The following is a 16,313-nucleotide window of genomic DNA, read 5'->3' as shown; positions in this document are numbered from 1 at the left end:
GAGGACGTTTGGTCGAGTCTGAATTTAGACACTTGAGACGCTGTGTTGAGGTGAATTATAGTGAAATGATTAAAGGTTAACTCGTTTAAGGAGCAGTGTGAAGGATCCAGACGTCAGGGATCAATTATATTTTCCATTGAACTCATCAGTGTGAGTCCAAACTCAAGATTTGCATAAGATGGGAAGTATCTTATTTTGAAAGGCTGCATTGACCATCGTTCTGGTATTAGTTGTGACTGCTGCTGGTTCAGACATTTACCCTCATTAGATTACTATGATACTAGTCAGCAGGTTGTTTAGTAACCACTCGCTCTCTCTGTGATCTCTCTAAGGCAACAACCAGCTCTATGTACAGATTTATATTTCCCCAGACGTATCTTTAAACCCAACTCTTCCAATAAACGACGCCTGGGAACGACAGAAGGTCAAGAATTAAAGTTCAGCTTGTAAAACAAAGTCGTAAACGAACAGCTCTCTTCAGTCCGACCTTTAAAAACAAATAAAACGATGAACTGCAGAGGGAGAATCTGCTCGGTGGTCGTTGGGTTCAGGTGGAGGATGAAGACACGGACGTCAGAGTCGTCCATGTGTCCTCAGGTCATCCACACGCTAACGGCTGCAACTAATCAACTGGTCCAGACTAATATATTGGGATTTGCATTAGTATTATCATCGTGTTTGTTGATGTGCTCTTAAATCTGTCGGTTTATGGTTCTACAAACCAGGCAGTGTTTAATTCAACTTTCATGAAGCGTCACCAACGTTATTTAAACTAAGAGGTCAAACAGAAAATGGCTGCTAGCCTTTTGACTGGTCCAACTCTTTCTGTCTTCACAGTCAAATTAACACAGATTTAATTTGACGGCAGCAAATGTAAACGTAAGTAAAACTCTTTTTTAACTTTGACTCATACAGGATTTTCAGACTTTGAACTGAACTAGCTTTGAGCTAGCTCCATTAGACTGGTTGATATATTTTACTATTGTACTGTAGATTACCTATAATTTATCTAATTTTATCATGCATACCCCCTTTAATTTATTTTATCTAATTAACTGTATCCTTCATTTTAGTTTGTGTCCTCCTGGTCTCAATTTATTGTTGGGTCCTTGTATTGCATGGGCGGCCCATCTCTTATACGGTTTTATGGCACTTGTTTGTAACTTGTCTCTTCTATGTTGTTTTGTCATGCACTTTGTAAACTTGTTTTAAAGGTGTAATATAAATAAAGTTATTATTATAATAAGTCATGTCAGAAGTAAGACTGTGATAAAAACTTGTGTTGTGGTGACAGCGCTGCTGCCTCCATGTCCTGACCTTTAACCTCAGTCTTATTTTGAAAGTCCTCCAGTGTTTGGTGGAAACCTAGTAACGACCAGTCAGAGCATGTTAGCATTGAGCACCCGACGCCGACACATGGATGAATTCTCCGTCTGTTTTTACTCGTGACTTGATAACAAACATAAAAAAATCAACCTAAACCTCTTCCTGCTTTATTTCTTATTCAACAGGAAGTTGTGTTGTGGAAACTTCCCTCACCGGTGCAGCTCAGCCAGAGAGAATGAGAATGTGCCCGAGCCGTTCAAAGGTCCTGTTGCAGTCCGGTCTGGTTCGGTCCGGTCCGGTCCGGTCCGGTATCGGCACCGGTCTCAGTCCGTGGGGTCCTGGCAGTGGGAGCAGTGGCTCATGTCCTCGGAGTAGAGCTCCACCTGGATGGTGATGCTGTGGAAACCAAACTTGGTGTGTAGCAGGTCTGTGGCCTCCTGCAGCACAGACTGAGGGTCGGCTCCTTCCTCTGGAGGGAAGTCAGGGAGGAGAAGACAACACAGTCAGTCTGTTCAACTCTGATCAACATCACTATAAACCAGTGGTTCCCAAACCTTTTGTGGCCAAGGCACACCAAAGGACAAGTAAAAATCTCAAGGCACACCTATTATTCAAAATAGCCTTCATAACACGTGTTATCACTTATATCATGTAAAATGTCTGTAAATGTGCATCATTATTTAATAATGCCAAATAAAATGTGACAAAGACAACTAGGCTACATTACTCACAAAATCATATTTATTAACAAAATATTTCAAAGATTAATTTGAAACATTATCAAATTAGGCTTCATCAAAGCAGCAATACAACCATTTAAACCAGACAGGTCACAATAACCGTCCATGGTCCTACAGATTGATCAGCATTGAAACATATTGTGCGAAATATGGGGTTCTCTTTGAGGATTTTTTTTTTTAAGAATTGTTTTTAGGTATAGAGTTTGCCTCTGTATTATGAAATGAGCGCATACAAAGTACTGATAGTAAATTAAAAATTATTATTTTTTGTGTAGTTGTATATTGCAATAATAATGTATGGTTGTCACAAAATCCCACGGCACACCTGGACTTGCCTCACGGCACACCAGTGTGCCGCGGCACACCGTTTGGGAACCACTGCTATAAACTCACTCATGTTTAATGTGAAATAATAACATTTGTATTTTACACAAAATCTGGATTTAAACAATAAAATGACACATTAGGATTATTTTAGGTTTCAAAAAAAGCACTGTAGAAGACAGAGGGGGTTAATGTCTGTGAGTTTCAAGTCTGTGAGACTCAAGTTCAACTTTTCACATTTAAATTGGCAAAGTAACATGAAAAAACTCAGATTGTCTGACATTATAAACTCAAAAATGTGCAAGAAAAAAAACTCACAAATCTGCCAAAACAAATTTGAAAGAATTTTTGGTAACCTTTTAATTTACAGGCTGCTAATTATGTGATAATGTCTAGAAATAGCCAAGAAATAACAAGTAGGCTAATTGCATCATAATGTGAAGAAATAGCCGAGAAATAACGGTCAATTTCATCGTAATGTCATGTTTTTCATAAAGACAAAAGATGGACAGACTTTTTTCCCACTAAGTCTTTGCAATTGACCGTTATTTCTAGGCTATTTCTGGACATTATGATGCAATTACTTATTATTTCTTGGCTATTTCTTGACATTATCACGTAATTAACGGCCTGTAAATTAAAGGGTTACTGATTTTTTTTTTTTTTAACAAAACACAAATTTTAGATTTTTTTAAATGCGTGCTTTGTACATTACAATGTGCATACCTTCGTATTTATGGTCAATTTGTTTTTGTTTTTTCTGCTTTATACTGTTGTATGGCTCAATACAATGTTGTTTACATTGCACTTGCACTTTCTGATTGATTTGTTATTGTAACTATATTGTATACCTGTTGTGAAGCACATTGAGTCTACCTTGTGTCTACCATTTTGAACTGAATAGACTTTAATATTGTCAGTACTTGTTTCTCTTCTTCTGTCTCATTTCCTCTGCTGCAGTAAAAGGTGAATTTCTGCCCCGGTGTGAGATCAATAAATCAATAGATCACAGTATCTAATCTTGAGCAGCCGTAACAGCGGACGACAGAGTGACGTTACCTACGGCCAGGTGAACGGAGACCAGCGCCTGGCCCAGGGTCAGAGCCCACAGGTGCAGACTGTGCATGGACTTGACGGCCTTCACCGACAGCAGCACCTCCTTCACCGAGTTGAACTCTATTCCTTTAGGAGAACCTGAAACACAGACGACCGCACGTCAGCACCCGCAGCAGTCTGAAGAGGTCAGAGGTCACAGAGGTCACAGAAGTCGCATCTCTGTAGGTTGAAAACAGCCCCAGTCGTGGTGTTTTTACACCTTGTAGCAACCCAAAATGTAATAACGGCCAATAACGTGATAATGTTGGCCATTTTAAATGTGAAAAAAAAATAAAAACGTAATAACTTGCCAATAATGTAATAAGATATTTCATTATTAGGCTAGTTAAAAAAAACTTTTAACATTGTAATAACCAGTTATTACATCACATTTTCAAAGGATTTTGAACTTATTCATTATTATATTGGCAAAAAAAAAAAAAAAAGTTGTTACATTTGTGACTCAGGCATTTTATTACATTATTGGTTGTTTTTACGTTTTCGGTTGCTACACATCTAAATAATCAAACAAAACCACTTAAACAATCAGAACCTGAGATGTTTAATTGAATATCTAAACATTTATCTGTAGCATAAAGACTCTGAGTTGCCGCTGCAGGCATCAAGCTGCTCGTTGTGTTGTTGTGGGCGACGCCTCAGGACGGTGTCTCCTCTGGGCGTCATTTTGTCTGAATTCATTCATGTGCAAAGAGAAATTTTTAAATGTCCTAAAAAAAACTTAGGACATCCCCGGGACGTGACCATCTGTGCTCTTGTGTGTGTGTGTGTGTTTTTTGTTCTGCATTTATTTCAAAGTTGAACCAGGCGACTGAGTGGGAGCCAGTGTGGCGTTAACAGAAGCACAGAGCTGTGTTTACTCTTCACCACGGAGCTGCTGCACGGATACAGGCTGAAAACAGACGTCCACCCTGAGCTGAATGACCTCAGATAACACGAGAGAGCAACGACGACCTCTGAGCGTCACGTGACTCTGACCCCAGATCAGATCAGGTCAAAACTCAACAGCTGCCGACGAGAAAAACAACTCAAAGTTACAGATTCAGCTCCTAAATAAATAGATGATGCATTCACTGGCCTTCACGCAGAAAGTGAGTTAGTTTATTTTATCATATTTTCTTTTATATAACAAGTCCAGTGAGGCGTTTGAAGGTTTCTGGAAAAAAACACCATTGTAGTTTAAATAATTTTGTTTTCAGACACATTACTATTTTTATTCCCATTATAAAGGTTAATCGTAGTTTAAATGTTCACAGTGATATGATTGGAAGAGATTGACCTATTGATCTACACTTTATCTATCAAGAATAAACCATACTGTCATAATCATTTCATGAGAAGAGGTTAGAAAATATTTTATTCCAACTTCATGGGCAGCTGCGTATATATGTATGTTTGTTTTTGATTCATTCATAAAAAAGTTACATTTGCATAAAGCTGCTTTAAATTTAACCCTCTCTGGTACCATGTTGCCCTCAGGCAACATACCACTTTTTGGCCTGTCACATCTCCACAATTCATCCCATTTAATGCTGTAATACTTTAAAAAAGAGAAGAGACCTAAGAGAACCAATAACAATGCTTTAATTTATCACATGACTTTCAAGAAGCCACTGAAACCCTTTTTGTGCAGACTTTTTCAAAGGAAACAGGTTTGCCATTTTGCTCCACTGAAACGGTCTGAAAACATACAGTAACTTCCTGGCCCTTTTTCATCTGGAAAAAAATATATTTACACTAATAGATTAGTAAAGTTTAATTTTTAATAGTTCCATGCAATTTAGTTACTTATTAAATAATGGAAACTTGTTAAAATGCACCTGTTGCCCGAAAGCAACAACGTACCATTATAGAAAATTGCAATGTTGCCTTGAGGCAACAGTGGACCATTATGGAATCAAAATTGCATTATGAGACTATGGTAGTGTGTGTTTAGGTGTAAATATAATGTTAAAAAACATATAATTCATCATAATTTTGTTTTTTATCCTTAATAAATTTGATTTTGGATGCAGTAAAGTAAACATCAGGCTATTATGATGATGATGAGGAAGATGAGAATGAGAATTCGGATGAATATGAAATGTGTGATTCATTTGAGATCAATCATGATTAACTATTTAAACCCACAGGTCTGGTGTGTATATACTGTAGTACATAGAGTTGAGTGTCTGTGGGTCGGTACCTTCCAACAGTATCCTGAAGACGTCTCTGAGGATGGTGACGGTGGTGCACAGGACGAAGACGGAGAACAGGAAGGTGCAGATGGGGTCGGCCACTTTGTACTCAGGCTGATGAGAGAAAGAGAGAGACATAAAGGTTAAAGGGATACAGCACCCAAAATCGATAATAATTCACCGTCATGCCAAGGAAGAGTTTGGAGAACTTTCAGAGTCATCAAAACGCTTTAGGAGTTCCAGGGGGGGTCCAGCTGGCAACGGATTTTCATATAACGGCGACGGATAGAGTTCATTATTGAATCGTCCAAAACACACACTATGAAACATCCAGATACCTCCATACTGCTCGTCTGTACTGACCCAAGTGTCCTGAAGCCGCCACATGTAAAGGTTGTTCGGAAAAAATTAATGTGATCTCTGTTTTTATCCTTGTTGTAGTAGCACCATTCGCACCATTACTGACCTCAGCCTTTTTAAATCGAAGCTAAAGACGCACTTTTTTTAGATTAGCATTTAACTCTGACTAGGGAAGTCCTGCTCTTAAGTGTACTTAAAGCAGATATCAGTGGAATGTTTTTGTTAATATAAGTCCTAAATAGTCCTATTTTCCGTCAGCAATCACTTACATGAAGTATTTCAGCCTAAACACGAGTCTCTCCGTCACTCTGCTCTGCTGTAACCCGAGGAGAAAATTTTCCTTGTGGGATACAAGTGTTATCCAATGAGGGGAGAGAACGGCATGAAGGGCTGTGTGTGCAGCCAAGGGATGCGCGTGAATGTGGTGACGTAGCACGAGGACCAATTGATGCCTGACAAGGGCGGGGGCTGCTAACTCATGGTGCGTTCAAGGAAACTCGTACTTTGTGTTTTTCCTTCCTGTGAAGTCATACCAGTTCGATCTGGTACGAGTTCACGGGTCGGAAGTTACGAGTGGCCGTTATAGGGAACTTTCACAGACAACAGGACGGTAAAAACACGAGCTACGGGTTACCTGGAACGCTACCAAGTCGTAGTTGTGACTTGAAGCTGTAACTTACGGTTTCAAAAGCCTGCCTTGAACACAGCATTAGCCGAAACGGCCGTGCCGCTGTTATCTGCTTTAATTTTGCCTGTTTTTATTCTACTGTATGCACTTTTAGAGGGCCTTTAACACCCTGCAGCACTAGTAGCACTTTCTTGTATCTTCTTGCAGCACTATGGCACTTTCTTGGGTTTTTATGTATTGTTTTTAGGTATTATTATTTGATTGCCTTGATGTAAAGCACTTTGGGTACCGTCTGGCTATTGTAAAGTGCTATACAAATACATTTTGATTGATTGATTGATAGTAGCTCCCAGTGGCTGCGCAAGATTTGCTCTTGTTCTTCCGTGTTTACATCAATCCAATGGTTTACAACGACGAACAAACATCTTGCAGCAAATCTCGCTCAGCCACTGGGAGCTACTGCTACAACAAGGCTAAAAACAGAGATCACATTAATTTTCTCTGAACAACTTTTTCATGTGGCGGCTTCAGGACACTTGGGTCAGTACAGACGAGCAGTATGGAGGTATCTGGATGTTTCATAGTGTGTGTTTTGGACGATTTAAAAAAGTGAACTCTATCCGCCGCCATTATATGAAAATCCGTCGCCAGCCCGACCCCCCCTGGAACTCCTAAAGCGTTTTGATGACTCTGAAAGTTCTCCAAGCCCTTCCTTGGCATGACGGAGAGTAGATGATTGGTGAATTATCGATTTTGGGTGAAGTATCCCTTTAAAGAGGCTAGAGTGAGAGAGATAAAGGTTAAAGAGGCTGGATGAAGAGAGACAGAGAGAGATCAGATGGTGTTTTCCAGTCATGAAGCTTTAAAACGCCCCGGGCAGAGAAATAAACTGGGACATGCTGCATGAGGACGGGAACATTTAACCCTGTCGTCCTGAACGTCCCACACTCAGGACAGATGTGGTCATGACCTCATGTTATTTATGGCGTGATGCGTTCAAGTGCATGTTGTGTTAATCACTGCTATGACTGTATTTCTTTAAAGAGATAGTTCAACATTTTTGGCAAATTGGCCCATTGCCAGTCATAGCAGTAGGTTCGTTACCTTTAATTGTCAGTGCAAGCTGTTTTTAGAACGGCGGAGCAGAGCCACGAGCTGCTAAGGAGGCTAATGGGATTTCTTGATTTCCTTCATCAAACTCATCAAATACACAATCCAACAACTCCAAAACGCTCTGGTGGACAAGTTGTGACCTGCACATTCACCACGCTATGAGATAATAACACAACGTTACCAGACAGAGTTGTTTTAGAGGGAAATTCATGCAAAACCGCTGATGCGTGTTGCCTTCAGGGGCAGTTTTTCATCAAGCAGTCTCTGTATTTCCCTCTAAAACAACTCTTGTCTGGTAACGTTGTGTTATTATCTCATAGCGTGGTGAATGTGCAGGTCACAACTTGTCCACCAGAGCGTTGTGGAGTTGTTGGATTGTGTATTTGATGAGTTTGATGAGGGAAACCAAGAAATCCCATCAGCCTCCGTAGCATAGCTCTGAGCAGCTCACGGCTCTGCTCCGCTGTTCTAAAAATACCTTGCACCGACAATTAAAGGAAACGAACCTACTGCTATGACTATAGGGATTATGGCAATGGGCCAATTCGCCAAAATGTTGAACTATCCCTTTAAAGGACCCAAAACGTGCAATGATCATTGTGATCGATATCTGACCCGGAAGTAGATGACGATGGCGGCCACCAGGACGCCGACGCTCTGCAGCAGGTCTCCGACCACGTGGATGAAGGCGGCGCGGACGCTGGTGTTGCCGTGGCCACCGAGGAGCCCGTGGCCGTGGCCGTGGGCGACGGGGCTGTGGCCGTCCTCGTCGATGTGGTGGTAGCCGCTGCCGTGGGCGTGGAAGGTGGTGGAGTGATGGAGGATGTAGGCCATGCTGCACACACACACACACACACAGAGGATGAGCCGATCGACAGGAAATCAACTGTATTGATCATAGAAGAATGTCGAACTCTGAGGTTCAAACACAAAACTCTTCACATGTAGCCTACTCTTCAATTTGAGTATTTTAAAGGAGCATTATCGCAAATCCAAATTCTTAATTCGGCCACTAGATGGAGCCAGGCGGAGCATATCAGATATAAACAAGTGGGCAGCTGTCAGAGAGTAGTCCAGTAATTTTAGGCCAAAAAAGGGGTCAACGTTAAACAAATTGCAACAGAAGCAAACTCAACTGATTTTGTATCCTCAGCATGTCCTGAGTGAGGGAAAAAAAGCCCAGAAGAATCCCATTAGGGGAAAGTTTCGAAAAACACCCAAACATATCCCATTTATACGCATATAAAAAATTTTTTTCACGTGAATAGGGTAAAATTTGTAACCTTTAGATATCTACATGAAAATTACTGAGTTGATTACTTACAAACAAAAAATGTATTACAAGTTTTTTGAAATTATTTGTTAACATGAGCAAATTTGCATAAATCTGCATAAATTTGCATAAATTCCACCGTTTTGACGGCACATGTATATATGAAGTTGCTGTGGTGGTACCGGCATGAAAATTGGAATGAGTTGACTCCATCGGTCAACCGACAAGTTGACCACTTTAAATTTCAAGATGACTGCAATTTTTCAAGACAGCCACATCCTTAGTAGAGCAGGTATGACATGCTCCGTCTCTATTAATGCTCATGGGCCTAAATTGGTTCCATTCCTTAAGTTTTTTAACTGTAATATCATATTACAGTTAAAAAATGTCTTGTTCAATCTTGTTAACATATTATATGTTAACAAGATTGAACAAGACATTTTCACCTGCTCTACTCAATGTTTAGATCAGGTGCTGTATGTATGCAAATTAGCCATACATAACTGGATTATGCACTGTTGGCTCATGTCATACCTGCTTTACTAAGGATGTGGCTGTCTTGAAAAATCAACCAAAACGCGGCCATAGCAGTGTATTTCAGTTTGTGCGAATCAGGGGATTTTACAGTCATCTTGAAATTTAAAGTGGTCAACTTGTCGGTTGACCGATGGAGTCAACTCACTCCAATTTTCATGCCGGTACCACCACAGCACCTTCATATATACATGTGCCGTCAAAACGGTGCAATTTATGCACATTTGTACACATTTATGCACATTTGCTCATGTTAACAAAGAATTTCAAAAAACTTGTAATACATTTTTTGTTTGTCTTAATGTAAGTAATCAACTCAGTAATTTTCATGGAGATATCTAAAGGTTAGAAATTTTACCCTATTCATGTGAAAAAAATGTTTTATATGCGTATTAATGGGATATGTTTGGGTGGTTTTCTAAACTTTCCCCTAATGGGATTCTTCGGGGCTTTTTTTCCCCTCACTCAGGACATGTTGAGGATACAAAATCAGTTGAGTTTGCTTCTGTTGCAATTTGTTTAACCTTTTCTCATAAAATGACTGGACTAGAGAGAGAGGAGCCTCGTTTAGTCCTCAGCAGCCTGACACTGCTACATTACAATTTACTGTTGCATTTTTCCGGTTCGGAGGTCGGATTTGCGAGTTCCGAGTGCAATCGAACGCAGCAAGCGCCGGACCGGCTTGGATCATAACAAAGACAAATGCTGCATTTGCCCCACGGACACTATACTGTTGGCGATTTTTTTTTGTAAATTTAGTTATGGCTCCCCCCGACCTATCTTTTGCATAATTCAGCTTGTTTTATGCTATTACTGCTGTATTTGCGATAATGCTCCTTTAAATAATTTCTCGAAACATATCTCTTCCTTTTCTTTTTTTTTTTACAAAGAAAGTCGTAATTTTGTGTTTTGTTTGCGTTTTTTTGAACTTTATTCATCTTTGTGTGATGTTTATTCTCCGAAGCTAAAGACTAATTTCTAATTTTGTGACTGTAAATACCAAAATTGGCTTTTTCCAGCTTCTCAGATGTGAAGATTTAATATTTTTCTTCACTCAGATGTGACAGTGCAAAGTGATCTTTTTGCTCAGATAAGATAAAACATTTAAATCCATCTGAGGTCAATTACAACAAGCATTTTTCATAGTTTTAAAGACAAGAAAATCATCTGTAGATTAATAGAAGTCAACATATTTAAGCGTTATGCAGATCTGGTGTCATGGTTAATTAATTTTAAGCCTGTTTAAATTGGATTTAATGAAACGTTGTCAACAAACAGATTTAGAAACACAGAACATGATGAATACGGAGGCTCAAAGCTGCTGAAGTTTTACATTATTTACTTCAATAAGAGATGATAAATGAATAGTTAGAAACTTTAAACTCGTAGTTAAAACACGTGTGATCAAGAAAAACAATCTGTATATGTAAAATGTAAATATTTCTCCTGTTGTTTCAGAGTTTCTCACATGATGTTCACGATGACGGCACATCCGGACGTGATCAACATGACGTGACCTTCGATCTCGTAGTCGTTGCGTACGATTCTCTCGATGGCCAAATAGACGAGAGCGCCGGTGACGATCCAGATGGACATGGCGGAGATGAACGCCCCGAGGATCTCTGAGGAGAGAGAGAGAGAGAGAGGAGACACAGGTCCAACTCCACCACGTTACATGGTGTTTACGTTTTTAATAGAGGATTTTCTATGATATTTGATACATTTTAATGCTGTTTAATCATGTTTTATACCATTTGATTGTTGTGTTTTACACATAGACGGTTTTACACTATATTTCCTAAAAGGCACCTATAAATACAAAAAATTTGGTAACCCTTTAATTAAGTAATTGCGTCATAATGTCTAGAAATAGCCTGGAAATAACGGTCAATTTAGTTTAGTTTAGTTTAACAAGTTTATTTGTATCAGGGACAATGTACAAAATAACATTAGTCTCAAGATGAGAAGAGATGCCTTGTACCGGATTTAGCTTACTAGCTACTTTCCATCCGTAGTCCCTGGGCAGGTGAATAAGAACAATAGAAATGTAAGAATTATCAATTTACATAGCGTTCTAAACATCCATACACATATGCATATACACCCTCTCACATAGTCATGTCGAGAAATATAGCCAAGAAATAATGATTGATTGTGTAGAAATAGCCCAGAAATATCGTCAATTGCAAGTTCTGGCCTTTCCCCAAAGATTCAAAGCATGAAAAGCATGTTTAATCTTTTGTCTTTTATGAAAAACATGACATTAGTATGAAATTGACAGTTATTTCTAGGTTATTTTGACTTTATTTCACAGCATAGCCCCTTGAGGTGTGCCATCTCATTTTCGAGGGGGTCCTTATTAACAACAAAAATACAAAACATGAGTTCAGTCATAGTACAGGTTCATAATAGAAAGTACGGTAATTTCTTGACATTACTACACAATTACTTGTTATTTCTTGGCTATTTCTTGACATTATCACGTAATTAACAGCCTGTAAATTAAAGAGTTACCAGCAGGGATTCATATATGGTCGTCATTCATTCATTCATCCTTTACAGGGATAGTTCACCCAAAATTGAAATTTCACTGATTATCTACTCACCCTCATGTCGCCATTGAAGCCCCTTAATGCGTAATTGTCCCGAAAAAAACGAAATAAGTCTATATTTCAAGCTTATTTTGTAGCGGAAGCTTCTCGAAGCTCCTCTTCCCGGTTCGTCAAATTTGGACGAACCGGGAAGAGGAGCTTCCGCTACAAACAAGCTTGAAAAATAGACTTACTTAATTTTTTTCAGGACAATTTCGCATTTCGGGGCTTCAATACAAGACGGACTTTATGTACGAGCAGCATGGAGGTATTTGGATGTTTTTTGGTGTGTCTTCCTTCCTTCCCTTCATCCTTACTTCTTCCTTCCTTGACAATCTGTTCCCAATGTGTTCCTTCCCTCCATCCTTCTTTTCTTCCTTTCTCCTTTCCCTCTTCCCACCATCCTTTTCCCCTTCCTTCCTTCCCTTCGTCCTTACTTCTTCCTTCCTTTTTGACCCAATTGGCCCAATCTGTTCCACTCCTCCATCTTTCTTTCCTTCCTTTCCCCCTTCCTTCTTTCAACAATCCCTTTTCCCTTCCTTCCTTCCCTTCATCCTTACTTCTTCTTCCTTCCTTGACCCAATCTGTTCCTTCCCTCCATCCTTCTTTTCTTCCTTTCTCCCTTCCCTCTTTCCACCATCCTTTTCCCCTTCCTTCTTTCCTTCCTTGATCCAATCTGTTCCTTCCCTCCATCCTTCTTTTCTTCCTTTCTCCCTTCCCTCTTTCCACCATCCTTTTCCTCTTCCCTCCTTCCTTCCTTCGTCCTTACTTCTTCGTCCTTGCTTGGCCCAATCTGTTCCATTCCTCCATCCTTTCTTCCTTCCCTTCTCCCTTCCCACCATCCTTTTCCCCTTCCTTCCCTTTGTCCTTACTTCTTCTTCCTTCTATTTTGCTACGCCGAGACCCCCTGTAACTCCGAGAAGCCACGGAGGACTCTGAAACTTCTCCCAGCCCTTATTAGTCCACATGAGGGTGAGTAGATAATGAGTGAAATTTGAATTTTGGGTGAACTATCCCTTTAACTCGTCCCTGTGTGTGTGTGTGTGTGTGTGTGTGTGTGTGTGTGTGTGTCTGCATGTGGCTCTGACCTGAGCGGTGCCAGCCGAAGTTCATGGTCTTGGTGGGCGGTCTGGAGGAGATCCACAGCGAGAACAGACTCACCATCATGCTGCCGAAGTCTGTGAGCAGGTGAGCGGCGTCCGTCATGATGGCCAGACTGTGGGCCAGGTAACCGCCTGCAGGGAAGACAACACACACCTGGGTCAGCTGGAGACACACACACACACACACACACACTAGGGCTGGACGATTATGGCAAAAATCATGATCACGATTATTTTGGTCAATATTGAAATCACGATTATTTACACGATTATGCGGGGGGGGGCTATGCAGGATTTATAGCTTGACCATGCTACATTATTACCTTAAATAAACAGTGCCAATGTGTGTTTAAGGTTTTTAAGTTTATAATTTTAAATATTTATTCAAAATTTATTTAAAACTTTTTTTTTTTTAAGTTTTATGATCCAGCAGCAGAAACTATACACTATATAAACTATACTTTTCTACATTTTTACCTTGAATAAACAGATTTGGAGTAATTGTCATGGTTTAACTTATTAAGAGGGAGAATGGAGGCTCTCTGCTTCCGTGTGTGTCGCTTATTGCGTCTCTGGGATGAAATCCAACCTGGGAAGATCAGAGCCTCCGCCCCGCTGCGCTGTCCCAGCTCTCGTCACAAACGCACCCCATAAGTGATCTCTTGTTTATGACAGATTAAACTACACAAATACACGTCGTAACATCGTATAACGTTATCCGCCGCTCTACAGATTGCTTCCTTGCCGGCTTTGTAAACATATGCACATGTAGCCTACGGGCCGGGGGAGGAGGAGGAGGAGGAGGAGGAGGAGGAGGAGGAGGAGGAGGAGGAAGAGGAGGAGGAGGAGGAGGAGGAGGAGGAAGAGGAGGGTTGTTGTTGTAATTTCCCATGTTTGGTCCGTAGTAAAGGGCTGCACTGCACCTTTACCTTGATCCTACAAGAAGCCACTACCTTAACCCTCCTGTTGTCCTCCTGGGACAAGGAAGGAGGGAGGAAGGGAACAGATTGGGTCAAGGAAGGGGGAATAAGTAAAGATGAAGGGAAAGAAGGAAGGAAGAAAAGAATTGTGGAAAGAGGGAAGGGAGAAAGGAAGAAAAGAAGGATGGAGGGAAGGAACAGGTTGGGTCAAGGAAGGAAGAAGAATTAAGGACGAAGGGAAGGAAGGAAGGAAGGAAGGGAAAAAGGATTGTGGAGAGAAGGAAGGGAAAAGGAAAGAAAGAAAGATGGGGGAAGGAACAGTTTGGGTCAAAAAAGGAGGGAAGAAGAAGTAAGGACAAAGGGAAGGAAGGAAGGGGAAAAGGATGGTGGAGAGAGGGAAGGGAGAAGGGAAGAAAAGAAGGATGGAGGGAGAGGGAAGGAACAGATTGGGTCAAGGAAGGAAGAAGAATTAAGGATGGAGGGAAGGAAGGAACAGGGAAAAGGGGTTGTTGAAAGAAGGAAGGGGGAAAGGAAGGAAAGAAAGATGGAGGAGTGGAACAGATTGGGCCAATTCGGTCAAAAAGGAAGAAGAAGTAAGGATGAAGGGAAAGAAGGAAGGAAGGAAGGGAAAGGGGATTGTGAAAAGAAGGAAGAGAAAAGGGAAGGAAAGAAAGATGGAGAAGAGGGAACAGATTGGGTCAATAAAGAAGGAAGAAGAAGTAAGGACAAAGGGAGGGAAGGAAGGAAGGGAAAAGGGATGGTGGAGAGAGGGAAGGGAGAAAAGAAGACAAGAAGGAAGGAGGGAAGGAACAGATTGGGTCAAGGAAGGAAGAAGAAGTAAGGATGAAGGGAGAAAAGAAGACAAGAAGGAAGGAGGGAAGGAACAGATGTGTGTGTTACCTATGACCTCTCCGATCATGAAGACGAGGCAGACGGCCGAGGCGATGTACAGCTTCTTCTTGGCCAGCATCTTGTCGGCGCCGTCCTCGCTGGCCGGCGGCCGGTTGCCGTGGCAATGGGCGCCGACCGGCCGCTTCAGCTCGATGGCGCCGCCGCCGGCCACGCCGCCGTTTTTAAGGGGGAAGTCGTCGGGAAACTTCTCCTTGGCGTCCGGGAAGGAGCTGAGGAGACGAGAGGAGGTTGAGTCCTACTGACGGAAACATCTTTGTTATTTTTCTTTTTATTTATTTAAAGGGAGAGTTCACCCAAAATTGAAATTGCACTCATTATCTCTACTCGCCCTCATGTCGACTAATATAAGGGCTGGGAGAAGTTTCAGAGTCCTCCGTGGCTCCGTCCATGCTGCTCGTATGTAATGTGATTGTATAGGACGAATCTCCTTGTTGTTTACAACGACTTCCGGGTAGAAAACCAGCATTCTAACAATAGTGGCGGACGAGAGTTTTGCTATACGTATATCTAATTTTTCATGTCACTATATCACCGTTTAGACTAATCTGGTGTTTGTAAAGTTTATAAAACCAATGATTGGACAAACATTACTATTTACGTGTGCACATTTTTGTAATTAGTCATGGTTATCAGAGATTAGCCGGGCTAACGGTTAGCTAGCTACCTGTTTAACTTTAATAACTCAGTGACTCAATAAACGGTCCATGAAAAAATATTTTCTCCAGCGGATATCTGAGTTCCAACATGACTGAGCTAACTGGAGTAGTTTCCTGTCGTGTCCCACAACGGGAGGGTTTTAACAGCTGACGTCCTGCTGTTAGCTTAGCTGCTGCTGTTAGCTTAGCTGCTGCTGTTAGCTTAGCTACTGCCGTTAGCTTTACTGCTGCCGTTAGCTTAGCTACCGCCGTTAGCTGTCCCTGTCAGCTGAGCCACTGATGCTTTCTAGACACTGTGATTCCCCCAAACTGAATAAATACAACACATAGCAACACAAAACACACACACAGAAATAGTAATGTTTCTTCAATCATTTCAGATTTGTCTAAACGGTGATAGGGCGTGAAAAATATGATATATAGCTAAACTCTCGTTCGTTACTATTGATCTCATTCACATTACGTGCTGGTTTTCTACCCGGAAGTAGAATGTAAACAACAAGGAGATTCGGTCTATTGACGCCCCAAAATGCGAAATTGTCC

At 41.0% G+C, this 16,313-nt stretch overlaps 1 protein-coding gene across 1 annotated transcript; it reads right to left on the bottom strand.

Annotated features, from left to right (window-relative positions):
- Positions 1–1,503: 1,503 nt before the first annotated feature.
- Positions 1,504–15,314, bottom strand: slc30a2 (solute carrier family 30 member 2). The gene is made up of 7 exons (XM_085770529.1): positions 15,103–15,314; positions 13,268–13,414; positions 11,057–11,210; positions 8,397–8,616; positions 5,689–5,794; positions 3,450–3,584; positions 1,504–1,795 (listed from the first exon to the last, which is right to left on the bottom strand). Exons 1-7 carry the CDS (start codon positions 15,170–15,172, stop codon positions 1,650–1,652), a joined length of 978 nt encoding a protein of 325 aa, XP_085626655.1. The 5' UTR covers positions 15,173–15,314; the 3' UTR covers positions 1,504–1,649.
- Positions 15,315–16,313: the final 999 nt, after the last annotated feature.

Source organism: Trachurus japonicus, chromosome 24 (assembly GCF_045865225.1).
Source record: "Trachurus japonicus isolate A0001 chromosome 24, Traja_1.0".
Taxonomy (NCBI): Eukaryota; Metazoa; Chordata; class Actinopteri; order Carangiformes; family Carangidae; genus Trachurus; species Trachurus japonicus.
The sequence above is the reverse complement of the archived record's forward strand: the minus strand, read 5'-3'. Positions and strand labels throughout refer to the sequence as shown.